Source organism: Fistularia commersonii, chromosome 16 (genome assembly GCF_037954325.1).
Source record: "Fistularia commersonii isolate RoL2024-O1a breed Wild chromosome 16, RoL_Fcom_v1.0, whole genome shotgun sequence".
Taxonomy (NCBI): domain Eukaryota; kingdom Metazoa; phylum Chordata; class Actinopteri; order Syngnathiformes; family Fistulariidae; genus Fistularia; species Fistularia commersonii.
Genome location: NC_141299.1, coordinates 14,123,279 through 14,150,545, shown reverse-complemented (window position 1 = coordinate 14,150,545; position 27,267 = coordinate 14,123,279). Strand labels below are relative to the sequence as shown.

At 41.2% G+C, this 27,267-nt stretch overlaps 2 protein-coding genes and 1 long non-coding RNA gene across 4 annotated transcripts in view; all 3 read right to left on the bottom strand.

Annotated features, from left to right (window-relative positions):
- Nucleotides 1-3,675, bottom strand: part of psmd1 (proteasome 26S subunit, non-ATPase 1) — a 33,025-nt gene extending 29,350 nt beyond the window's left edge. Inside the window, exons 1-7 of the mRNA XM_086161612.1 lie at nucleotides 3,494-3,675; nucleotides 2,763-2,806; nucleotides 1,921-1,994; nucleotides 1,122-1,291; nucleotides 809-1,017; nucleotides 553-696; nucleotides 4-230 (exon numbers count right to left, since the gene is read on the bottom strand). Of these exons, the coding sequence (XP_086017738.1) occupies nucleotides 4-230; nucleotides 553-696; nucleotides 809-1,017; nucleotides 1,122-1,291; nucleotides 1,921-1,994; nucleotides 2,763-2,806; nucleotides 3,494-3,509 (884 nt within the window). The 5' untranslated portion in view covers nucleotides 3,510-3,675. The remainder of the gene's footprint in view (nucleotides 1-3; nucleotides 231-552; nucleotides 697-808; nucleotides 1,018-1,121; nucleotides 1,292-1,920; nucleotides 1,995-2,762; nucleotides 2,807-3,493) is intronic.
- Nucleotides 3,676-4,432: 757 nt separating this feature from the next.
- Nucleotides 4,433-7,371, bottom strand: LOC147226026 (uncharacterized protein C2orf72 homolog). Of its 2 annotated transcripts, none has more exons than XM_086162038.1 (3): nucleotides 6,679-7,371; nucleotides 5,995-6,108; nucleotides 4,433-5,225 (listed from the first exon to the last, which is right to left on the bottom strand). In XM_086162038.1, the coding sequence occupies exons 1-3, from the start codon at nucleotides 7,273-7,275 to the stop codon at nucleotides 5,208-5,210; spliced, it is 729 nt and encodes a 242-aa protein (XP_086018164.1). In that variant the 5' UTR covers nucleotides 7,276-7,371; the 3' UTR covers nucleotides 4,433-5,207. The 2 variants fall into 2 exon arrangements, with proteins under 2 accessions (XP_086018164.1, XP_086018163.1); XM_086162037.1 differs by having other exon boundaries at nucleotides 6,675-7,370.
- Nucleotides 7,372-7,845: 474 nt separating this feature from the next.
- On the bottom strand, nucleotides 7,846-11,597 carry LOC147226025 (uncharacterized). Its single transcript, XR_015107285.1, has 3 exons — nucleotides 11,494-11,597; nucleotides 10,401-10,529; nucleotides 7,846-8,274 (listed from the first exon to the last, which is right to left on the bottom strand). It is a non-coding gene; the product is annotated as an uncharacterized LOC147226025 (long non-coding RNA).
- Nucleotides 11,598-27,267: the final 15,670 nt, after the last annotated feature.

Below are 27,267 nucleotides of genomic sequence, written 5' to 3'. Positions count from 1 at the left end.
CACCTTTCTTTGTCTGGTGTGGACACGGTGCCTGTATTTGTAGAGCCTGGAACAGCTGGGATGGGTGTTCCAACTGTTCGCAGGTTCTGGATGACAGAGGAGAGGAACTGCTGGCTAGCACTCTCATATAGGTCAAAACAAATCTGGTATGCCATCAGCAGATTGTCCTCCTTCACCAGCTTTTCCAAAATGTCACTGACTGCCTGTGGGTCATCCAGAAATATCAGGCACTAGAGGGGAAAAAAAGAAAATCAAAGCAGAATTGTAACCATGAGAATCACCACATATCATATTAAAAAGTACAGCAGTAATATATAATCATGGCATGTGTATGAAATGACTGAACTCATCAACATAAAAGATGAACATAGTAGAAAAATAAAAGGAGGGTTTTGTTTTCAAGTCTGCACTGGTGAAAACGTTTCAGTGTCCAAATGTTCACATACTAAACACTCTGATGAGAGAATAGATCTCCAGATAGATATGCAGGAATAATCCTTGATAGCGAAGATGCTTTGCTTAATAACAAAGTTTACTAGGGTGTCTAATTACCTGACAGACATTGATGAAATCAGGCTTTTCCAAGTTCATGTAGAGCTTCACTAGAACACGCAGGACCTCATTACGGAACTTTTTGTTCTGCATTAAGGACATGCAAACCTTCAAGCTATAGGCGAGAAGGCCACTCACATCATTCTACAAATGAAGAGAAAAAATTCAAAATTATAATTGTGTTTCAACTTCAATATATACAATTGAAATGAATAGACAAACTCAAATCAGTTTAAAAGACAACAACAAAGTTTACCGATTCTAAGATGGTCTTCTCAAACATGTCAAGGCGTCTAGTCTCCAGAGCGATGCCAATGGCCTGTTTGTACTTGTGATCATTTAAGCAACGCAGAAACATCTTGTTGACAATGCCCTCAAGGCGTGGGTCAATGCTTTTCCTTTCTTCATCTTCTGGCAATTCAGCATTCTCCACTCGCAACTTTGTATAATGATCAATACATTTGGCTAGAAGCAGATAAAAAGGGATTAACTGTGGGACTCCACGGTCTTAGAAAGGGGAAAAAAAGGTCAATAATAAACCATGAACAATAAGAGTTTCAATCACTCACCAATAATGGTCTCCACATATTCTGAGTCATCAGTGACATTGAAGAGATCTCCAGCACCAAGGGCATAGTTAAGAGATTCCTCAAAGGCCCCAAGGTGATAGAAAACTTTAGAGGCCACCAGAGCAGCAAACTCTCTGCTCCGAAAGGTCTCATCCTCATACAAGACCTCACTGTAAGCATAAAATACAAGCACAACAAAACTAGTAAACTCAGGGCTTCATTTAAAATGTTATAGTCAACAGATAAAATGTCACTTTTTATGGCAAACTTAGTAGATTGTACCACAGGGCATAAGAGTATTAAGACGGGTTATTTCAAGGGTGATTAGCAGATAAACTGTAACTAACTCCTTCTGACACACAGGGGTCATATTGGCTTTGCTTTCAGCCTCAGCATAACAAAATCCCAATAAAGCTAGCAATTATTAGCCCTGAATACACTCACTGGACGAAAATAACCCTATATATATTTCCTCAAGTTGTTTTATTATTGTTCTTGTGCGAATAAGAAACTGGTTACAAAATGCATTCTGTGTGAATTGAAATGTCCCCACAGTGAAAGGACTAATGAAAAATTCCATTCTATTCTAAATGGTATTTCATTGTGATTTCACACACATTGTTTCATCTCCCCAAAGTACCCACAATTATAATAATAAAATAATAATCATCAGTTACTGCAGGTTTGAAACCCTTTATTATCATAACAAAGTTTACTTTCAGTAATGTAAATATTTACAGTAAGTAAAATTCCTGTCATATCCATATCTTACATCACTATATATTTCAATAATACTTACATTTTATCGACAGACCCAGATATTTCAGCCCAAAAGTCATTGACAAGGAAGTCGAGCTTCTGCAGCGCGAATTCCTTTAGATAAAACAAACAAAAAAATTACATTTACCTGTACCAGAAAATATTTTATAAAACGAAATGCAAAAGGTTTTCCTATGCTATACCTGAAAGTTTAGGATATTATCGGCAATAAATTTTACACTAACTTTTCATTCATACATTAATGAATATTTGATAAAGGCTATTGATAAAGGCTTTAATAACTCATTTGTTAAAAATGTTTGGAATGGGGCAATTAACTTAAATCAAAAGAAAACTAAACAAATGAACAAGCACTTAGCAAGTTATAAAACTATTAGCACCAATAGCCAAACCAATCAGATTTTTCACAACAAAAAATGGCTTTGGTCCTGTTCTTTCCTTTTCCAGATAGAAATGCTCACCAGTAATAACATAATTTGTGAAATTGCAGTTACTCAAAAATGCTGCAATGTATTGACTGCAATTATAACACCTATAGTGATGACCATTGACTAAACCACTTCAAGTGAGTGTAAATAAACTCCTTAAAGTTTTACAACACGTAATCTGGTTACTTTATTAATCTAGTTGCCTTTCAATGTTACATTTCAAGGCCTCAGGGAGCCAGGCTTAGATTTATACAAACTGAACTGTGGTAAGTGTTTATGGCCATCATATGAGATGAGATGAGAAACTCTGGCAGGCAGCCACCCAAGACAGCGCCGGCAGTAGAAAAAAAGACAGCGCCGGAAGTAGAAAAAATCATGACTTAAATGTTTTCTCTGGTAACTTGTGGCAGGCCATTTTAGTGCTAAGTCATACCTTCAGCTGTGGTTCCTCTTCATCGAGGAGCGAAATTATCCCAGCTTTAAAAATTAAACAACAAAAATATAAGCACACACATGTGGAAACTCTTACATGGCAATAGTCAGCTTAATATATCTAAATATAATTAAGTTAAATCAATAGTCCATGATACTTTCTCCTACAACGAGGACTAAGTAGTTGTCATTCTTTTTAAAGATATCAACATTTAAAATGACAAAAATAGATGTCATGCCTACTTGAGTTCAACATTAGTGGAAATCATTTAAAAAAAAAAAAGCTGCATTTAATAGCATTTACTTTTGGTAATATTCAAGTGGATCTTCAAGTAACACTTTAGGCTTTGGGATGAAAAAAAAAAAGTATTTGATGCACTCAATGAAAAACATAATTGGGCTCAAAACAACTGACAAAAACGAATAAGTATAACTTTGACAAAAACTTAAATACAGTAGAACGAAAGAATCACATTTGATCCTGTCCCAAATACCTGACACTGATCACGGTTGAAATACTACAAATTTACAGCCTAATTCTGTGAAAATAAATTTCTGATAAGTTATCTTAAGTTTGTTTTTCGAACTATGAGTAAATGCTCGAACGAAATGATTCGGAAAGAACATTAATAAAGCAAACCGTCAACTGCCGGTTAGCTGTGTGACTCAGCTAAATCAATGGCAGCTAGCAACAGTGACAACTAGCAAAATAAAGAAATTCCTCTGACTTACCGGCAGATGTTATCATGGTTGACTTCGTAATTCCCCCTCAACCCTACAACTCTGGTTCGACGGGGGTATTCCGTGTAAATATTTGGATCAATAACGGTTTGTATTTTAGAATAATTAGAGTATCGGGGAATGCACGACAGTAGAACCAAACCCAGCTAACTTCTTTTTGTCCAAGACGGGACAGTAAGCCCCCTTCTCAAGGACCTCAAATATAGCTGTTCTCAATGAAGCCTAACTAAAAAGACTTTTAGAGTGAGAAAAAAAAAATATATTATCCATTGTGCCTTGGGATAAATAAGTATCACCTTCCAAATGAACTTAAGTAATGACAATGATTTCTAGTAATTAATAGAGTCTTGAAATAAAACAAATTAACAACTTAAGCTGACCGGCTTTTTAAAAGGCACTTTGCCGTGATTCGGTTATTTCGCATTACAAGGTTAGACCGTGGGAATAAACGCTTGGAGGAGCTGTGTTATAGATTTTACTCATTAACACAAATCTTTATTCAATAGAGGACAATAATCATGCAGAAATGACAACTTACATGGATCAGCTAACGTTATTTTCTCGGCACTTCACTAAATTTCCATCATAGTGGTCATGTCAGTTGTGTAACTAAGTATTGCCCCCTCACTGATATCGCTACAAAAAGTCCAATGTTCAAGAAATTGAGATGTAACGTAAAAATAGCCATGAAACACTTGGTCATTCAACTGGCATATTTGATCATGTCTAAAAAAAATGAATTCCCTGAGTTTATATTGTCACTTCAGTTAGTCTATGATAAAAGAACATTTATTTAAAGAGGTTGGACATAGGGTGACTTAAGATGACATAACACTTCTTTTGGCTGATGGAAATAATTATTCAAAATTCCAGGTGAATATCTAATAAGTTAATATATATATCAAGAGAGAAAGAGACTCTGCAAAACCATAAATTAAAACTTTTTATTCAAACAATTATATACATAGGCAATTTTGAACACACAAACACAAACAAAACAATTAGTGATTGACTCTCAGATTTGTTTACAAATGATAAAAAAAAAATAATTTATAGGCACAATATATTAAGTCTTTAGCTGGATTAATAAACTAAGCCAGCACAAGGTTTATGAAGTATTTAACCTGGAAAAATAAAAAGTCAGTCAATGTGTCCTCCGAAACAATATTTAGATACATTTTCCAGTAAACTAGTACAAATAAGCTGAAGCAAGCACCTGGAGCCATGTGGTGTCTCAAAGAGCTGAGTACATAATGCCGCCATGTGATGTATTGTGACATCACGTTTCCAAAGCCTCAGAATTTTTGCCACATTTCCGGCAATAAGCTGGTCTATTTTTAAGAACTTCTGTCAACAATGTCATACAACGTGTATGACAGGGACTAACTCGACATTCTTTGCAAAGATTGTATCCCTTTGTGTGAACATCAGCGAAAAGAATAGTCAGCAAAGAATGGTAACAGGTTTCTCAAGCTACTATTTTTACATTGTTGCAGTTCAAATACAAAAGCTTGGCAAGGGTGATATCGAGCACCAAAAGGGACCCTGTCTCACACGAGTTTCTTCCTTCACTGTAGAAGCCACATAGTCTGCAGTGATTGCCCTGCAGGAACGAGTCAGGTCTCATGACATCAGCATTCTCCCACCACAGATTGTTCAAGACGCCCAGTGGATAAGGAACTGCTGTTCAAAGGAATACTTTCCTCTATACTTCCGATGTCACCTGAAAAGACGGAAAAAAAAAAAAGATTTAAAAGCTGTTATACATTGTGCACAATTAATCCCCACCATTATTTAATCTTGAAGTCATTATAAAACAGTTGCAAAACACAAGTGACATTACATGAGAAAGTAGAAATCAAATGAATCAATGACAAGATGGATTTTTGTTATTTTGAATTAGCCTTTAAAATGTTACTGAAAAGGTACAAAATCACAATTTGTTGTGATGAAAATGTCAATGTTGAATTTAATGCTGCATTTGTATTTTTCTCCATTAATGCATTTTATGGCCTGCGGGCCACATTCGGCTGTTTTGCTTTTTTATCCGGCCCGCCAAACTAGTCTCTTTGAATATTTTAATAAATATTTTCAATCAATATTCAATTTAGAAACTCCTTATTTCTTCCTTCTGTTTACTTTCGTATGGATGATTGCCTACAAAATAATGTCAGAGCATTTACATGATCATTAACGATTTCAAAGTTGAAATAAAATGCCAAAAAATGTAAATATTTAGATTTCAATTTTCATTTCGTTAAATTTCCATAATACCTAGTAGGCCCATGCACAAAAATTGAAAATTAAAAGTGACTCGCCAGCCAAAATAATTGCCCACCCCTGCCTTACAGTATATGTTCCCGAACTGAGAATCTTTACAGTATGTAGCTTGAAACGCGACACATCTTGATTGAGAGTGGATAAAGATCTTGTGAAAATCAAAATGTACTTTTTTTTGGCCAGGCAGTGTGGTTGCAGCGGGTTACTGCTACCTTTCTCTCTGTTGGCTGTTGTGCTGTTGTCCGGTCTTCCAACTCCTCCTCCCTGAGGCTTGGACAAACATTGGAATGGCCACAAAAGCGAGTTCCCTCTATCCCTGGTATTATCTGAAAGGCAACAATAAGCATTTAACAAGTTGGCAGCTTACCTCGGGGCTTTCTTGTTTCATGAATGCTCTCTCTGTTCTCTGGTCTTTGCAAGCATGACCGGGAGAAAAAATGTGTGCACAAACGAGTGGTCTTGTGAATGCCATGCGCTGACCTTCATTAATTGGGTGCACTTAGACAAACCACTAGTGTTTTGCGCCGCACTCATACTTCTCCAATTCCCAGTCGCATCAAATGTAAAAGCATTTAAACTCAAATACTCTTAGTTCAATTACCTATATTTTCATTAAAGTATTATTAAGAAAATATCTGGATTACGTGGGTGCGTACAGTGTTTGTGGTTATTTTCATTCCACCAAAGCAGCCTGGTATCCAGGTTAAAGAGTATCCTGATTTATTATTACTTCCTGAGCGTTTGATGTGGATACTTTTTCAGTTCAAAATTCAGCTTATGAACAGAGCACAACATTTCAATCTGGGTGTGAGTGTTAAAAGTAAACATTTCAGTTTGCTCCTGGCATTTCTGCGTGTGGAAACCAAAGGAGGCAGCGAGTGTATTATTACACCTGCTGTTTGTGCAGCCTGGATGACTCTGCAGGCGTTTCTCTTGATGCTGAGCGTCGTCTCCTTCGCGCTGGGGATGAAGCAGCCGACCCACACGGTGTCGGGCGGGTGTCTGTGGAACACGGCGCGGAGGAGGCTCTCCAGGCGCAGAGCGCACTGGCGGCTCCGCTCGCCGTCCTGCGTGACGCGGACTAATCCGACGAGCGCCGGCCGCGCACCTTTCGTCCGCGCCTTCACGTCCTTGAGAATCTCCCTCACTCGCACCTCGTTGGCGACGTCGCCGACGAAAGTCTGCCTGAAGAGGAATATAATCACCGGGGAGTGTATCGCTCGCCTCGGGCTATGGACGTCCACCTCCCGCTTCGCCGTTCTTCCGCTCCGGGGCGGACAGGTGGTGACATCCGTCTCCGGCCCGCTGCGACCGCCGCCCTCGAACACGTCGCGGATGAACTCCTCCATCAACCCGGCGTCCTCCTCGGCGGTCCCTTTGCTTTTACAGGCATCACTGACCAAATAGACCTTCTCTTTACCTCCGACCAAAGCTATGACCTTCTGGAACTCCCTCTCCTCCTCGGGGAGGGAGTCCTCCGGGGACCCGGACATCTCTGAGGGACTTTTCCAATTTTAGTTAATCTTGTCAAAGTATCCACCGCCGCCGCCTCCACTTCACGACCCGCCGGCGAGAACCGTGTCACTTCCCCGGGTTATCTGAGGCTGTGGGCGGGCCTAAAGCCCAAACACCAATTCCCATTGGCTACTTGGATTTGTGGGCGGACTTAAAGCCCAAACCTCAATTTCCATAGGCTCCTTGGCTTTTATGGGCGTGGCCTGTTGTCGAGTATTTGAATGCAACACGGGCTCTCTGGAGATAAAGAAGTTAATGTTTATTGAGCGATCACACGCAATTACATTTGCATGAAAAAAAACAGTTGTTTTCATCACCAAGCATCACAAAAGTGGCGAGCGTGTGTGTCTTCATGCCTCCACAGGTAGTGAAATCTCAAGGTGCTGGGGTAACCCTCCTGATCTGCAATATTTGCATCAAGAACAGTCCATCTTTCCCTCCTATGTTGTGGATCCCCGCCTTTAATACAGAAAGAGGATGCAAAAATATATATGTTAAATCAACACAAGAGCTACAACAGAGCTCCTCACTCAAAAGGCTTAAGCACTGCTTGACTTCTCCACAAGGTCATAAATGCCTTTCACATTGAAGCTGCCCGCTCCATTGAGAGTTCTGAGTTCCCCAGACGTTAATCTCTTAATCCATTCAGGCCCGTTCCTTAATTACTGAGTGCCGTAATTTTGAAATTCCACCAAGTTCATGAACTGAAATACAAATTAAACAATATCACTTGTTGCCCCATTGTTTACAGGTAAATAAATGATAAACTATGAACTAGAACGTCTGACCAAAACCTTTGACCTTTAGACTGACTCATTGATTTGTTAGACGGTGTGGTTTGTTCTGAAAACCTGGGTTTTTTGTTACGTGCAAGTTGTTTATTCTGTTGATTCTCACCTCTTTGTTCAGGGAGAGGAGGATCTGAGGGTCCAGAAACTCACTGGGACCATCGAGAGAGACACGAAGTCCTAAGCGAACTGTGAAAAAAAATAAACTTGGCATCGCCATAAAACATTTTGTCGTTTCCGTTACGAATGTGAAATCATTTTAGCACAAATGTCTCAAGACCAAGTAAAAGTTGCGGGTAGCTGTGGTCACATCTATGTGCACATAGGGATGATTTTATTAAAATATTATTTAAGCATTGCGCTCTCTATCTCCATTTTCTATCCACCATTTTTTTCACCTGAAGAGAAAATCAAAAAAGACAAGCATGCCGCTTCACTCATTCTTTACTCTGAGTATTTGATCTGATCACATCAGTACCTGTAAATAAAGCACACAACCCTCGCCCGCCACCCCGTTTTTTGTTTACTTTGAATAAAGTCCAAGTAACTGCTCTCCTTCCGAAAGGACGCAGCACAATTAGAAGATACAGAAAGATAGCGGCCTGTCAGTGAACCATGGAATAGCGTAAGAACGAAAAACCAAAGTTGTATGTGGGTTTTTTTGTTTTTTGTTTGCTGCCTCTGAAAATTTAACAAACCACAACCTGAAAGTCAAAGCACACTTTGTACCTAAACAATTTTTTTTTTTTTGCGCAACACCTCGAATATTTGCTTGTTTAGAAATCGATGTTTGAACTTCACAGTGTATTTCAGAATTTTTCTCACTGCTGGCCTTTTTGAATACGACAAAGTCCTTTTTTTTCTTTTTTTTTTTTTAGAAATAGTGCTTTCTTGAAATCTTAGCATAAAGATTTTTAGAGTTCTTGCAGAGTCTTGCAGAGAACCCCCCCCCCCCGCAGTGAAGCATCTTAACCGTCAGACAGCGGGGGAACGAAGCATTTAATGTTTAATGAAGAATCGCTCTTACTGGAAAACTTAAGGTCATTAACTCTGTGCTTGGAATTGCCATTTGCAGACATTAATATACATTTTGAGCATACAATATGTGATGCAACTTCTTTTTCCTGCAGCACAGCAAATCAGCTTCTGCCTTCTCTGCATCCTTTTCTCTCACACCAACTAACTTCTTATCCTCTTTCAATACATCCATAAACGTCCTGCCTGGCAGTTTCTAACCTCAGCATCCTTCTGCTGTTATATTTTCTATCCTAGAACCTCAACATCTTAATTTCTGCTACCTCCAGCTCTGCTTCCTGTGTTTTCCTCAATGCCGACGTCTCTAAACCACATGTGTCAAACTCAAGGCCAAATGTGACCCGCCATGCCATTTTATGTGGCCCACGAGAACCTCTTAAAGGGTCTGATTGTGTTAAAATAAATAAGTCAAACATGTGTATTGACCATAAACTACATTTCCAACAATTCATGTTACCCGCCATTAGATTGCGGCGTATCCACATCAATGCAATTATCAAGTGGAAATGAAAAATACAAATGATCCCTGAATGTCCAGGAAGAGAAAAGTTGATGCAGATGGAAGGCTGTTTCAAGAAAGATGGGAATGCATATGTATCATTTTGGATTTGAATGAGTAATACATTCACAGTTATTTAACATTAAGGATTAGTTACATTTATTTTACATTACATTTGGTTATATTTACACTGTTACCGTTTCATGTGGCCCTTTGAGGGCAACCATGATGCAGATGTGGCCGAAAATGAGTTTGACAGCCCTGCTCTAAACCATACAGCATAGTCGGTCTCAGGAATGTTTACACCTGATACTCTTTTATGAGACATTACCCGTGACACTTTTCTCCAACCATTGCAACCTGCTTGAACCTGTTTTTTTCACTTCTTTTCCACGCTCTGCATTGCCCTGGACTGTTGACCCTAAGTACGTGAAATCCTCCATCTTCTCAATCTCCACTCCCTATAGAGCCTCATGTTTCCACTTGGGTCCCTCTCATCAGGACAACATATGTTCTGTCTTGCTGTAACTAACCTTCATTCCTCTCCTTTCCAAAGCAAACCTCCACCTCCATTTCTCACTTCAGATCGGTCACCTTAAGCTGAGAAATTGGCAAACAGTATTTCAAATTTGAGACTTTACATTTTAAATCAACCCGTGTTCAGATTCCTTGAACCTGAACCCACAAGAACTTTTTTTGCAAATAATACTTGGTCCAGTAGGTTTATCCTCACATTTGATATATATAGAAATCAGCTGTTAATTATGGAAAAATAGCCAACTTGTGATTTTCTTGTCTGACAACAGATCCCTGAGGGAAGACAGTTGAGAGGCGTTCAAAATCTTCAATGGCAAAACTGGGTCTCTATTGGAAGTGGATGCAGATCCTCCTCTTCTGCTGACGGCGTTTTCTGTGGACACAGAGGTGGAATCTACAATCGGCGTGGGAAGACCGCGGCAGAAAATTGATGCATTTTGATCAGGTTTCAAGAAACCAATATGGACTCGGAGGCGTTTGCTCCTCAGGAAAGAAGAATAGATGTATTTATAACCAGGAGGAAAGAATACGGCTGGAATGACTGCTCCTGCAGTAACTTGGAAGCTGCTCCCCTCCGAGGCTCAGGTTCCCCACGGGAAGCTACGGATACGGTGCACATTGAACTGAGAGAAAACCCACCACAATCCATCGTTCATCCTATGAATACCTCCGCTGAGAATAGAGGTCGACTGTCAAAAGTGATTCATTCGAACAAAGTAAAAATGATGTGAAAAAGATATTTGAAAAAGGCGGATCCTTGGTGATGGGTCTATTGTCGCTTACCAGCTTTAAATAAAGAAAATCCAATCTGCTGTATCACAACAAAAGATATAGTTCAGTCCACATGTTTTCCGTCATCTCAAATGAGGTTTTAGCTGTTTGAGAGATATTCAGATGAGACTAATATTTGCAGTACACTGCTCTCTTTCTCATGACTTGGCTGCTAAAATAGCTAAAAATAGACTGTTGATTTGTCGCTGTGGTCATAAATGACGCTTCTTTGACCGTTTATAGCAGCAGTTTTAATATGATAATAAAAGCTGCCAAGGGGTTTGATGGACATATCAAGCATTCCTGAAAAAGATTTGAACTCAACATGAACTTGTACTTTGTAACAGCGAGTAGATTCCCTATTTAGCATTTCATAGCAATCATGAAAGCAGTTCACACAACAATGTTTCTAAAAATAGATACTAGATTGTATTGTCTTATTGACCCAAGCAACATTAGTTAATCATTAAAAAAACGGTGGCTGACTGGGTGATCACAAAAGGGATTTAAATGGTTTTCACAGATTATATATTTTTATATTTTCCTGTAAAAGTATAAATGCTTACCAGTAAAATCCATCCAGAGAAGCAATAAAAAAAGCAAGCGACCAAACCCTATGATGGTACGGCTTCTAAACCAGTAATCTCCACAACATTTTTCCCTCTTGTTCATGGCTGGAGAGTTAATGAGCTACTGATGCAATGGACACAATCTGTGGGAAAGTCACATCACCGTGTTCCACTTTCCTAAAACATACAATAGCATCCCCCGGGTGATGAGAGTCACATTTCATCTAGTTTTTGTCTCTGCGGGGTGAAGTTTCACCAAGCTCTGATTGGGGAGTGGCGAAGAGCTGTGGGGTTAATATTACCATTATACAACCTCTCCGTGGCATCGCAATTTAAATCCATTGATCAATTCAATCAGCCGATTCTATCATCTGTGTTACCATTTTACACCTAGCGGTCGGCACTCTGGTCTCACGGCGAGAAGGTTCCCGGTTTGATTCTGAAAACGTTTATGTTTCCTCTTGCAGTCCAAAAACATGCAATAGAACACCATTCCTCTTGGTGAATGAGAATTCATAGAATATCTCCATACTGTGACTGAAAAGTGTCCAGTCCACGTTGAAACCCGTTCAACTTTAACTGCATCAAGTGCTGAAATAATTTTATAAACAACCTAAACAACTACTGTATTGGGGTTAATATCTTTGTCTTTTCTTGCTTTTATGACAGTTAAATATGTCATAAAAGCATATGCATCAACATCAACGGTAATGGACCAATTCCAACATGATGTTCCTCTCTGAAACACATTTCCATCCTTTTATGTGGTTAGTATTAATTTTTGGAAGTGTACTGTACCTACTGGCTCACCTTTAACTGCATCAAGTGCTGAAATAATTTTATAAACAACCTAAACAACTACTAGATTGGGGGTAATATATTAGTCTTTTCTTGCTTTTATGACATTTAAATATACAGATACATCAGCATCAACAGTAATGGAACAATTCCAACATGATGATCCTCTCTGAAACACATTTCCATCCCTTTATGTGGTTAGTATTAATTTTTGGAAGTGTGCTGTACCTACTGGTTTGCTTCAATATCCTTTAGATGGCAGCAGAGTTTAAAAAATCTAATTCATTGTACTTATAAAATCCACTAGGTGACAGCATCTTCCTACTGAATGCATGGCAGCACGGCTCATTGCTGCAGGATGACCCAGGTTCCAGAGACAGCGGCACGGGGTTGTGTTGACCCTCGACCCCGTGCCATACATGACTTGGATGTTGATTAGGGCAGAAAAACCTTCAAAGGGTAAAAACATCCCTCTCCAGATTATGTTTGTTTGTTCCAACAGTTTATACCTCAAGCATTTCCCCCCCTCAGCAGAGAAAGAACAGCACGGCCGCCGGCTCGGGACCCGGTCCGGAGAGCGCTTTGGTGGATCAGATACATGGAGCATAAAACAGCTAACACTGCTGGAGAGGCCTGATCTCAGCAGAAGAGCCCAGGGAGAGATAAACCTGCTTCCACTTGAGAAAATTGTAGGCCCTAGTAAGAATACGTCTTAAGTATGCGCGAAAGTCGGATTGTGAAACATGTCGCAGTCACCGAGAGAGGGATGTTAAATGTTTTCAAGCGGCTTCGAATTTAGTTTCAAAGAGCTTTGACAGACGTATTTCCAGTGTTGCAACAAGTCTGAGTAACAGAACGCTCTCATCAGATTTTTGTAGTTCTGACTGTCAAAGGAATTCAAATGCCACTGAAATGACTATAGTTTCCTCTGTTGGTGCAGAAATGTCAATAGCTCTGAAAGTCAAAGTGCATTTTCTTGGATTTTATTTTAAACAAGAAGGGGGAGAGCAACACTGACATCATTATTTTGTTAGGATATTATTTTATCCATTTTGAAATGTGTTTTCTATGACTTTTCCTTGAATCCAAAGTAAAAGCGTCTATTTTGCATGTGCCTGTACACTATGGCAAAATATAATTTAATTCAAAGTTTCATGATAAACTAATCTATCTGCATGTTTCTTTTTACACATTTAGATATATGACTATTGTGTGCGTTTCATTTGACAAGTCCAATCTATTTCAATTCTTTAAAATCTTTTTAATTGTAATTCTTTTGATTTTTATCACAAAGGAGCTAGTTTTCCATTGGACAGGCTTGGACAGTGTTTGTTTTACTTTCACATAATCCAGAATGTTTTGTTCTGTTTTTATCTATATAACTCACTAAACAACAAGAATGTGTCCACACGATAACATCTCATGGGTATGACATTTAAGAAGCTTCTTGGTTTATTGAAAAGTCTAACGTCGATAGAAAAATACAAGACTAATAACAAATCATTCCACATGCTGATGCTTAAATTATAACATGTTGCAACGAAATTGCAAGTAACTACATTGTATTGCATTCAGCTTTCAGTTAAGCATGTTGGTTACTGGTGATTGAGTACACAGGCACATGCATGTATGCACACACACACACACACACACACGCGCGCAGTGTTTAAAAATGGCTCTTGTCTGGCTCTGGTTTAGACACACAAAGTCTAAGGTCACTGGGTTACAAGTTAACTCATTGGAGCGGAGAAGCACAGCACCGTTGAGAGTTGGTAAAAAACAGACAAAGCAAGTGTCCTCCAGGTGCCCTGCCACTCCTTTGTCCATCCTTCCTCCAGGGCCGAGAGATTTTCAAAGCCAAACAAACAGCCCACTGTAAGCAACTTTTCCAGAACAGTGGGTCGGGACACAGACCGCTTGTCCGCAGAGAGCTGGGGAGTGTGAGTTGGTGGAGGTGGGGCGGGAGGAGGGGGGGGGGGGGTCGGCACAGATGGAAACACCTTAAATGCATCAGATGGAACCTTCGCTCAAGTCTGGTCAGAGGTTAGAGAGCCGACAAGCTCCGCAGACCAGAATGGAGGGTCAAGGCAAAGTTGTTGTAGTGCTTTTTTTTTTTTTTTGTTTGAGTGGCCTCTCATTGGGCTTTTCTGTGATTCAAACTACAAAACCATAGACATTTAAAGAGAATACGAACCGTAAAGTCGACAGATATCATGAAGAATAGAACTTTCATAAAACGTTTCGCAATGATCAGTGTCTCCCTTCCAATATCACAGATACCAGACATCAGTATAAGTTATTTAAAAAGGGTCTACTTAATACCAGTGCGGATTGAGAAATTAAAATGGTTTTAATGGATACATCGACATCGAGCCAAACGTCTCGAGTAAGACGAATAAGAACGTTATTCCGTTTTTGTTTATTTGTGATTGTACCAGTCGATCGAGGGGCTCACTTATTATAAAACAGACGTTTTGGAGAAGAGGACAAGTTTCATGCTACAAATGTAGAGGTAAGATGCACGCCTAACCATTCACACACACCCTATCGTTATCAATTGTGAAGCATGTATGGCTCTTACATATTTGAGAAAACAACAAGGACGTACTGTTGTCAAGGTAGCAACCTTGTTTGAAAGTGAACATATATTTCATCGTACCACCTTAACATTCTCAAAGGAAAAAAAAAAAAAAAAAAAAAAAAAAAAAAGGAAAAATGTCCCTTTATCCACGATGCAGTTTTATGATGCAAATCTCTGACAAATAAGGCCAGATTTTTTTGAAACAGAGACCTTGGCTGTGTCTCCGTTAAACAGCAGTCAGAAATAAGAAAGGCCAGTAACCATGGCCAACCTTCACAACAGCAGCAAGCTATTTGCCACTTTCTGTACTGCACACAGAAAGAAATCAAGTAATTGAAATATATATATATGTATATATATATATATACATATATATATATATATAGATACATAAAAGAAAAAAGAGGTCCTGATTGCACAAGGCTGTTCAAAATGTCATCCTCCACAAATCAAAAAACAGTTTTGAATGAGGCAGAGAATACATGTTACAACAGCGGTAATTCTCCAATTACTACTTCTAATTAGTACCTCCCGAGGAGACGTTTAATAGAGGTCCCGGCGCCTCCCTGGGTGCCGCTGACTGGCCCTCTGCCAAAGTGTCATCCATCCTGAAGCCTAATCGAGTTATCATATCAACAAATCTCCCATCAGGGGCCCCCGTGGTTGACACTCCCAAAGACACCCGGAGGGGGACAACAAATTTTTAGCAGCAGGATATTAAGAAGGGGAGCGGGCCTGCCAGGCGGCCATGAAAGATACCTGCCGCTCTCGGTCAACCCACCCTCCGGGGGACGGCGCCTCCGGCCGAACACTTCCGGTCTAAACTCCCGCCCTCGGCTGGTGGACGACAACTAGTGAGAAGCGGGTTGGTGAAGTGGGAGCTGTGTTTAGAGCTGAACACAATGGTCCACAGGAACACAATGTAGTATCTTTAGAGTTTTAGAGGGAAGAGGGGTGACTTGGGACCCCCAGTGGTGGTATGAGGGGATGGGAGGTCAGGGTTTAAGAGGCGTGCCGGCTTTGCCTGGAGAAAAGGTTAATGTACTGTTAATCTGAGGTCAAAGATGGCGCTGCGCGCTCATATATCACTCCTGACAGCAAGCGATCAGCAATGACCACCAGCGCCAACGCTCTGTCATAAACACAGCATTGCTAAAGAACTGTGTTCTGCACCTGCAACTTACAAAAAAACTATTTCATATCATGAGCGATTTGAAGTCAAGCCAGTAAAATGCCGACCTCGAGCGGTTTAAATTTTAGAGATTGGAATTAAGATACGATTTTACAGTGATTTAATTTGTGATAAAAAGCTGCGTCGAGACTGCATATACCTCTGAAGTATTTTACATTTTTGTAACTAATTGTAATTCCATAAATGGCACATTCATTGAGACATTTAATCACATAAAACCAAGTTCTATGAGTCACGCTCTGTTTGATGTTCCCTGTGTGACAACAGTTAGATTAAATCAGACGACGGAAACAGGATCGTGTGATGGAAACCTCAGGAGAAAGCCACGGAATCAAACCAAAAAGTACCATTTAATAATCACAGAATTATATCCAAACTTTAAAATTTTCCTAAAATTTTTCCAACTCATTGAAAATTCATCTCGTGGTCGTACAGACAAACAAGCAAACAAGACGACGTGAATGAAAATATAATTTCCCTGGTTTGTAGAATAATAATGATATTAATTAAGGGACTGCAAAGGTGGTTTTCTTTGAAGGGTAAACTCTATATTTGCATTTGAACTGCTGACGGTGCACGGAGACTGGAGAGTAAGCATTCATCTGATACGGGCAGGATCTGGCTCAGCATAGATCCCAATGTCTGACATGTTCTTTCACCAGACTTTACACATACTTATATCTACACATGCACAGCTGCACAGTCACCTGTACACACACACACACACGCACACACACACAGACCCACATCAACAATGACAATAGCTGAGATGTCATCGGTGTTTTTTTTTGTTTTGCGTCCACGATAAGATTTTTATCTCGCTTAAGTGCTGAAGTGAGACGGGGCCTTAAATGGAAAGCAAGGGCTTCTGACCCGCTTTGATTGATGCTCCATCCAGTTGGGCCATTAAGTGAATTGTCTATTCATCTCAAACTGGAAAGCGTGCTGAATTAGTCTCGAGCCTCCTCTGGCTACTTCTCAAGGGTCTCCTTTTGCCATTTGAACCGTTTTGCTTTGAATTTGGGAGTATCTCACCGGGCTTGTGAGATCTTAGGGAGGAATCTGGGGCAAGGCAGGTACGGAGCAACCCACAATGGGGGCGGTTGTGGCGGCGGCGGCGGGGTAACCTTTGACCCCGTTCCGGAGAGGGACTTGGGTCTTGCGGCAACACAATACTTCCAGCATACAGCCCTCGGTGGCTGCCTGCTGCTACCCACAATGAGGCCCTTTGGCGGGGTCTCTTGGCAAAAAGGCCCCCCAGAGCGCCGACTGCCATCCGGGGGTCTTTCACCACTTTCTTCCCTCTCTACCTCCGGCTCTCGTCTAGAAAAAGGGAAAAACTCAATAACAGAGAGAAGATACAAGGGGAACAATGGTCTTTAGAGGGCATCTTAACCCGCAACAAACAGTGTCAACATCTGTGGGGAGCGGATAGATAGAAAGACGCAGTGTCTGCCATGGACAGAAAGGGTTCATTCCTTGTGGGCAGTCACACTGAAAAGGCTACAGTGTTGTTTTGTTGTGTAGGAGAGGGATTTGGTCCCCGTCTCTTTTCAGCTGCATTCGAACCACACTGTGGTGCCGGCGAAACGATTTTGTCTCGCTGTAGAGTCGGGGCAAAAGATGAAGCAAAGCCTCGAGAGCGGGGCCTTTCTTCCCATGGCCCGCTCTTTTGGTGGGGTGAAAAAGATTATTGTCGTACACATCGGGGAAAAAAATGCATCAAAGTCGGCGAGGAGTGTGGCGCGGATTGAGAGAGCGTAGGGTTGATGTGACGAGAAGGGGATGAACACGGACACATGTGGCGTGTAGCATATGTGTGTGTGTGTGTGGTGGCCACACACAAGCCCAGACGCATGAGAGTGTATTGGATTTTCATGCGCTGTCTGGGAAAGACACTGTCCCTCTCTATTGCTTTCTCCCGATCGTGTGGTCTCCTCTCATGTGAACACGCTGCCGGGATAAAAGATCTCTTCATCTCTCTCTCTCTCAACTGCTTTTGCATCTCGATGTGAAAAGGGCTCATTCACCGGACGCTGCAGTATAACTAACACTAATCCCAATTTATCACTTACCACCAATTGGACCTAACTGAGAGCCTGTGGGAATCCAGGTGCTTATCATTAATGCGCTGTGGTTTTGCGAGGATACGCGGGAGGAAATATGCGTCATGTTCCGGCATGTCTGCAAGGGCCTCACCAAACCATCCTTCCTCTCGATATACTGCATCCAGACACACGCCCACACACGCATATAGGGAGACGTGCCTGTGGGGAAGGGGGAAGTACCTTTCTTTTGTCCTGCCAAAATGTACAGAAGCACAAAAACAGAAAGCTCACCGGACAAATCAAAATAAGTCGCCGTCTGCAGCGCGTCTGTCGTCTAAACGGTCACCTCACGGTAACATCGTAAACCGATTTTGATTGTCTTCGATAAGAATCCCCTTCATTTCTTAGGGATAAAGAAATATATTATAAAAATAAATAATATTCGGGGAAAAAAAAAAAACAAAAAAAACCATCAAAAGGTAAATGACACACAATGGCGGTTTCTGTCTGAGTGTTCCACCGAAAACAGAAATTCTCTCTCACTCAAAAAAAAAAAAAAAAAAAAACACCTCTCAAAAAAAATCCCTGCCTCAACAGATGTACAGCTCCGGTTGGACGTCCGGTCATAAGTCTTAGAAGTGACACAAGTAGACATATTCATGCTGGGATCAAAAGCAAAAGTATCGCGGGTGTTTGAGCAGACAGTGAATTAGTATTTTACACTCAAGAGTCTGCACTGTGGGTCGCACAGGATCGTAAGGATCTGCATTTTCTAAAAATACTTCATAGGTTTGTCTTTCAACTCTTTCTGGAAAAAAAACATGAATTAAGCATAAAGCCAGGCGTATAAATATTTCAGATACATTTTGCAACACGAGGGCGCTAAAACATGACAAAAACACTGACAAAAAAGAAAAGTTATGTTTACCGTATTAAATAAGAAATGAATACAAGTGCAGTCTGTTGTGTGTTTATTCCATGTAATAATGGATATAGATGATGAAATATTCGGCATCTAAGCAAACGCTTATGTGTATTGCACACGCACAAACTATCTTTTCTTACGTCCTGTAACTGAGACGTTACTGCGGAGGACGGGAGGACGGCACTGCCACTCTGGAGTGCGAATCAGATTCTACTTTTAATCATATCTCAGATTGAAAAAGGCAGTCGCTTTGCTTCGCCGCCCCAGTTCATGGAAAGATCAGCGGCACTTGAGAAGGAAACGGAAAAGTGCTTTTGATAGACTCGCCTCACAAAGCCAGAGGAGCGCTGATATTTCCCATCACATGGGCCAAAAGAGGAAGAACACTCAAAAACGGAGAGGATTTTCTTTGGGGACTATTGTCCTCGAGATTAACGAGCTGGAGGGGGGAGGGGGGTGAAAACAAGCAGCAAGCATGTTTAGCTCCTCAGTGAACCAGTCGGTAATGTTCATGAATAAAACCCAAAGAAAGAGTGAAGGGCATGAATTGAAAGCGCACCTTTTCAATTTTTTTTTTTTTTTTTTTTTATTCATCCCTGTACTAGGAGAGGTCCAGTAACATTAGCCATGCCTGACCTGAGGTGAATGTTGGCTGCAGGAAGGCAAAGAGGATGACTTAGCAGGAGGTGAAGAACGGCGCCCTCCTAAATACACCATCTTTGTAGTTGGAACCCCATAATCTGTAGTTCGGTCAAAGTCTTTCCTTTCCTCCTCCCCGACATTCAAGCCACTTATTGGCAAAACATAGTTATTATTTTCGAGAGCGTACGCTTCCATTCACTTAGTCATCACTCTGAAGCGCTTCTCCATAATAAGGCCTTGTTGGGAGCAGAACTACGGTTCAATGAACTGCATCACGCGCTTTCCGTCCGAGTAACTAATTGGAACTTTGTCTTGTCATGTTCAGAGTACATGTCATTTGTCTGCAGCTAAAAAGACCGTCTGCTGAGTGTAACATGCTCTTCATTACTCAGACACCTCCTGCTTCCCAGTGAAAATATAAAATGTCCAAGATAGATTTCTTTTCTCAAAATTTTGAATACTATCCTCTGTCTTTTTGCCCTGTCGTAGATGAACCATGAGCAGCAGGCAAGCACTTCAGCAGCGCCCGCGGAGCAATTAGGGGTTCCGGCTCTTGCTCAAAAGCACTTTGACCAACTAGGGGGACCTTGGGATTGAACTAGGTTCAGGTCCCAAACTTGCCCCCAACTCACCTTACAAACCCAAACAGTTGACTCAGAAGGTACATTCTTCCTGATATCGGAATGATACATATTGTTATATAATGAAAACAGTGAAAATGCGCAGGTTTTGTTGGTGTATGAGGAAGTCTTGAGTGGCAGAGAAGTATGTTAGACTGGTGCAGGAGATTTATTTGAGTTGTGAGACAGCAGAGGTGCCCTTTAGGTGTGACATCCAAGTTCAAGTAGGAAGGCTGGGACCGCATCAGGGGTCAGCTCTGAAGCCCTTCTTGTTTGCAGTGGTGCTTGAACAGGAATCTCCATGGACCACGATGTTTGCAGATGACGTTGTGATCTGTGGTGAGAGCAGGAAGCAGGTGGAGGAAAATCCAGAGAGATGCTTTGGAAAGGCGCGGAATGAAGGTTTGTTGCAGCAAGACAGAAACGTGGGGCTACAAGGATCGGAGATAAAAAAAGGTGAAGGATTTTAAGTACCTGGGATAAACAGTTCAGAAAGATGGAGAGTGTGGAAAAGAGGTCAGGCGGGTTGGAACACTAGCATTGAGGACGCAGAGCTGTAAGTAGCAGAGATGAAGATGTTTAGGTTGTCTTTGTTAGGGATGGATAGCATCAGGAACAAGTCCATCAGAGGGACAGCACATGGGGGGAGGGTTATGATTTATGGATGTAAAAAAATTAAAAAAAAAAATCTGTAACTGTTGTCAATGGAGGTGAAAATTTGAGGTCAAGTGTATGAAATATGAAGCAGATCCATTTATGGGAAAAAAGAAGACCTAAAAAAAGCACTCAAGATGTTAACTGTAATGAAAACCTTGTCAGTTTCATAAGATTGTTTAATATGGGTCTTACGTTACGGTGCATACGTGCACAGGCACCTTCTCGTGCATCCTCTAAAGCAAGTAATATCTTCATGAAAAATGTTTTGATCGGCTTGTGGGATTAGAAAAAAGTAAATAGCAATGATACAGAAAATCTATGCATGGCAAAAATTAGCAATGATTCCCTTGGTCTCTAAATATTCAAAGATTTAGAGAGGTGCACATTTCAAAGCAGGTTAGTTTCTCGACACTGTCAGATCTTCCACTGATGTGGTGATTTGAGAAAAAGATACTTCAGCAAAAGGCCACTGTCACAACAACAGACAATTCGTGGTTGTTTTGTATTACATGAGCGTTCATTGTTGGGAAGAGAATCTATAAATGATACGGTTGTTTCTGACGATATTCTCGTTCCTGAACAAATGGTAATGTAAATGCCAAAACATTGCGACCAACTTTGTCTCTCCCACCTCCCCTGTTTCCGCTCCTCCCAGGCAATCTTGCAGCTTCACATGAATTCACACAGCTTGCAAATACTGTACACCTGTGACGTGCAGTCAGGGGAGGCAGGAGAGGCCGTGCCTCACTTGCCAATCTTGGAAAGAAAAAAATGTAAAATGGAAAAAAAAAAAAAATGGTTATATTTATCTGTGACTTGCACTATAAAGGTATTTTTCATTTAACTTCACCAGTTTTAGATTTGAACATTTGCTGTTTAAATACTGAGAAGAGACGTATGGTGAGTCCTCGGACTGTTGAGCCTCAATGTAGATTGCCCAATGACGTCCGACTGCTGGCATACTCTGCACTATGACCGTATTGCTCTCTCTCTGTATGTCACTATTAAAATGTTTTAACTCTTTTGTTATATGAACTACATTTCCAATGTACGGTGTTTATCGTCAGCAACTGTATGTGTGTTACTACTTTCTTGTGCTGAGCAATCATAAAACAGCTGCAAAGAGCCACCAAGTGAGGCACACAGTTCTCCTGCCTCATGGTAGGGGGCACTTGTCATTCGGCTGATTTTTCTTACGACTCTTCGCTTGCAGAATACAGTGCCTCACCAGACATGAAACTCCCCGCTCGTCACTGCTGTAAACACATTGTCCGACGACCCTGTTGGGATGACCTTAATGACGCAGGCCGTGTCAGGCAGTTGCTAACACCCGGACCAGCTGTTCCACCGAAACCCCTGTGAGTCCTCTAAAAATCACTTGAAGGCGTCCACGATTAATTGACATCTTATCTGTCATGAGAATTTCCCATGTCTGGTTGCTGAAGAGCAGGTTATAGGATGAAAAGCTTATTAAGTTTATTTACAGCCCCCAGAATCTTTTCTTATAGTTTGTATCCAGTGTTGTCATTCATCTGACAGACACCCAACATAGTCAAAGAAATGTAGTTAGCCCGTGATTGCTTTGAAACATGCGGAAAACTAGTTATGTACTTCAAGTGTCTCCTTTTTAGAGTGTGGCAACCTCCTCCTTTGGCCTGATGAAGAATATACAGAAACATATCGTGGCTTCCACCTAGGTCATTCTCACAAGGTTTTCAGAAAGCACAAAAAACAGAACCATTTGTTGAATAAGGGCTTTAGTTGGGCCAAAATTGCTTTTTGGTCAAAAAATAACTAAGGTAATTATTTTAAGAAGGTGACGATATGCGAAACCGGGAAAAAATGGCGAAACACTGCTACTAATTCTGTGGAATGATCGGTGTTTCTTTCTGGCAAAAGCTGTTAGGAGATTGACAGATATAAAAACACAAAGACCAACAGTCACAGGTCGGGTAGGAAGATGAATTTTTTGACATTGAGCTGCCACTTCTTTAACTATCATGTAAAAATTAAAGCGAAGCCAGGAGAAAGTTGAATGGAAGCTGTAACTTTAAGTCAGAATATGTCTCTGATGAAGTGTTGAATTTTGTCAGCCCTCTCAAACCGGCATCAGGAAGAACCTACAAGACCGAGAATTATTTGCAAATGTTATTTGACTGATCTGCTCTGCACCTCGGCTGGGTGCGCGCCATCCACAAGTACATGTCGGCATGAGGAAGATTTACTGCCTCTGAGCCAGGGGCCAGTGTAGCCTGGGAGTGAGAGGCGGATTGACTGAGTACGTGTTGGGATGGGGAGTGTGTGCGTGGGTGCTGGTGTGCACTCGAGACGCCGAATATGTGCATTAGTACGTGCATGTGTGTGGGAGAGCCAGTGTGTCTGGGTGACACAACATCTGTTTGTGCATGACCATTGACTACTTGGTGTCTGAGCTGAAAAATTTCTTTCTCAACAAACGCCTGCATTCCTCCGCGCATACGAGCGCGGGATGTATATTCTTGCCGTCTCGTCGGCCAGACAGCAGGGGTTATTGTGGCACTTTGGATCGGAGCGGAGTTAACAGCTCATTAACACCAATTCATTACAGGCCACTTCTACCTTCCTCGCCGTACTCAGCATTAAGACACTGCCAGCCACCCTTCGCTCAGACAGTGTATCACTCTGGCCAAAGTCACAGGCAGAGAGACAGAGTAAAGCCTACTAGACTCATAGTGAGAAATTCTAGCTGTCTGTTTTTTTTTTTCTTTCCTTTTTAAAGCACGAGTTTATGTAAATGTGAATCGGTGCAGCTTGGTAGTCTTTTTGGGCTTTTTGGCGAATGTGATCAGGCAACCCCCATTCATTTTCCCTTTTAGCCAAAGAAATATAATGTGCATTAACTTTTTTTCAATAAAAGCTTAGCATCAGCAGGATGAAGAAAATAACTGGTTGTACAATGATATATCTATATATATATATATATATATAGATATATCACTCCACTATCATCTAGACCAGGGGGGCGGCAACCTTTAACATCCAAAGAGCCATTTGGACCCTGTTTCCACGGAAAAGAAAACACTGTCAGCCGCAATAACACTTTGACGTCTAAAATGAAGGTACCACTGTATATATTGCTTTTCTTACCTTTACACTTTATATAGACAACTACATTTTGCCTACCTGGGGTTGAAAGTCTCGACAAATTGATGGCGTTTTGGCGGGTATACCGGCTTCCGCTGGTGTGATGTTTATTTTGAGCGTCGAAAAATAATAAATATAATTTCATTTTAATATTTCAAGATCACAATAATCTTCCAATTTAGAATAGAACTAAAATTAAAAATAGGAACTAACGCAATTAAAATACACTAATAATTTATTTTCCCAAGCCACTCGGAGACACAGTGTAAGGATGTAAGATCCCCACGAGGCCCCTGAGACCCCTGATCTAAATACACTAAAATATCATGTACATGTATGTTTACATGATAACATTGCTGAGAGGATTTCAACGATGAATATTTGTTAGAAAATGTAGTCCAGTACAAGATGGACCTTTATGTCCATGCCCAAATTTCTACCAATCCAGCACGATGTATGATGTATCTGGTGTTTTATTTGCCCAAATGGATATCTGTCAATGTTAAAAATTTTCATCCATCCATCCATCCATCCATCCATCCATCCATCCATCCATCCATCCATCCATCCATCCATCTTCTGGTGCTTACCCTGCACTCAGGGTCACGGGAGGAGGCTGGCGTCTATCCCAGCTCTCGGGAAAGAAGCAGGATTCACCCTGGACTGGTTGCCGGTCGATAGCAGGGCCACATATATAGACAAACAACAACTCACTCACTCTCAATGTTTTCCAATGAAAACTGCTTGTTTTTGGACTGTGGGAGGAAACCGGAGAATCTGGAGGAAACCCACGCAGACACGGGGAGGACGTGCAAACGAACTAGGGTCTTTCGTGCTGCACCATTAATACACCCAGACAAAATCCAAGCTCCAATCGGCTCCAATTGGAACACGACTGATTAGAACTCAGATCAGGACTCCAAGGGGAATTATCAGTAAAGATCCATCTGGACCGTCTTACATAAATACTGACTATCAGGGTGGTCGATGTTTTTGATGTTTTTTTTTTGGGGGGGGGGGGGGGGTTGTTTTTAGCTTGCAGCTATTTTGTAGTGAAATTTGTATTGAAATAGTTTCCTCCCAGGAGGTGAAGCTGAGATGCTTGCAGGTTACCATGGTTTCTAAATGAGGCCCTTGGTTGCGTTTAAGCAGGAAGTATAAAATTTGGACTAGTAGCGGACTGCGGAATCATGTCTGAATGTGTTCAACCAATTGAGGATGACTTCTCATTTTGGCGTCAACCTGAGAATTCCCCGGTGGGTTGCAGTGGACAAGGAGGCCTTTCAGGCAAGGTTGGCCCACTAAGTCTCTCGAAACAGCTGACAAGTACCAGAAGCCTTGAAGAGCCCCACAACACACCAAACATGCTAACAGGAATAATTTAGAAGACATTGATCATAAGTGGATTTGGCAAATAGTGAAATAAACAAAAGAAGTAAAACACGAATGAAATTGAGACAGTATGTGAAAAGTCAAGAGGCAACCTGATTGGTTGAGGTGAAAATACAAGCTGTGAATAAGGTGTTTACAAAATAAAGGGAAGAAAAACAGACAATGCACAAAGGGTATCCAAAATATGACATGAAAAAAGATGATCTTTACGACCAACCCGGGTTTGACACCAGCGAACCGCTATGTGAAATAACGGAGGCGACTGAGTGCATTGACAAAATAAAGGAATTTTAAATAATTTTTGCTTTTTGAGCGGATGTGAAACTCCCAACATGGAGTCAATACGGACAACTCTCCAATGAACAACAATAGCAGCCTGGGGTTCCATGACACAGCTGTTGACTCTCCACGGACAGACTCTTAGAAGATGACTGATGGCCCTAAAACACAGCTGCTGGAGGTACGAAGAAATACTAGGTATCTCTACTAATTAGTTTTATAAACATTGTGTCCCTTGATATTTTTGACCCTCGACACCTTGATTTGTAACATGAGTCGGGTCCGCGGAGAAGGAGCGGAGAAAGGGAGTCACTGAGGTAAAGCAGAGATCCGAGTGTTCAGATGCTCTGCCTGGATATCACAAAGGGGTCGGTATAGCTATGACCCTGACATCTGAAACTGTAGACTTTTCTATCTTAAATAATAAACAAAACCAACGGCGAAAATTCCGTGAGAACTATGTTTTGAAATCTGACGACAGATATGTTTCTTTGTTCATCTCGATGAGGGCGGCTCACCAAATTCATTAAACAAGCACACGTGTGCGTTTCTTATTTTCTCAAAAGTACTGGACAAACTTTGGGACATCTTTCGGTTATTCCGCCGGCATCCGATGCCGCTCTTTGGGCTCCTGGCTGTCATCGGTTCCTGCTTCAAAAGCTGGCCATTTTGAGGAGAGCGAAGAAGAAAGAGACACAATCCTCTTATTATCAAGCAAATAAATAGCAGCATATGGACTCGCCGCTCACAATCCCTTTTCTCCTTTGCTTTATTTGGGGTTTTAGCCACAACTTAAGAGCGGAAGATTTTGAGAGTTTAGCAGAAGAGTTGATGAGGTGAAGGATCGTTACCTTCTCTGGATTTTCTTTTGAAGGCTCCAAATCTGTGACCTCTAAAAGCGGCAGAGATGAAAAGCCATAAAACCTATTTTCCATTACGTCTCTTTAAAGTGGCGCCTCCAAGCGAGGGGATGGAGGGACAGAAAGAGAAAAGAAAAACTGGCTTTTGGATTCAGTTTACATCACTCACATGTCAATGCAAATAAGGTGATCCCGCAGCTCAGCACTTCATTTGCTCCCAAACACAGAAAAACAACAAAGTTCTTTGTATCTTCGATGGACCAATGGATGTGTTTTTGCCCATATATCTCTTTTCCCCTCTTAATTACAATGAGTTGGTGCCATAATAGGATTGTCAACTACCACGGAGTGACAGCTTAAAAGAAACGCTTTCCAGCTGAAATGTGCCTTTGAGGGCCGATTTTCCAGAGCTTTCTTGCTTCACTTTAAAGCTCCATCCAATTGAGCGGTCCTTTCAGTGTAGCTGGGAAACAAATCCATGCCACTGCAGCTATCACAGGCCCAGAATGAGCATAAAAAAGCTGCATTACATCTTGCTTCGTTTTAAGGGGTCTTTTTGGCTTCTCATGAGCGGGGACCCTCTATAGCGCAAAACAGCCCACTTTGGCCTGCCAAGCGACTGTTTTACCGGGATTCGTCATAGAGAAATCAAAG

Coding starts and splice junctions, on each gene's coding strand:
- LOC147226026 (XM_086162037.1), bottom strand. CDS start 7,275: ATGTCCGGGTCCCCGGAGGACTCCCTCCCCGAGGAGGAGAGGGAGTTC. Junction 6,109..6,674: donor CCAGGCTGCACAAACAGCAG/GTGTAATAATAC, acceptor GTTGCCTTTCAG/ATAATACCAGGGATAGAGGG. Junction 5,226..5,994: donor AACAGCCAACAGAGAGAAAG/GTAGCAGTAACC, acceptor CCGTCTTTTCAG/GTGACATCGGAAGTATAGAG.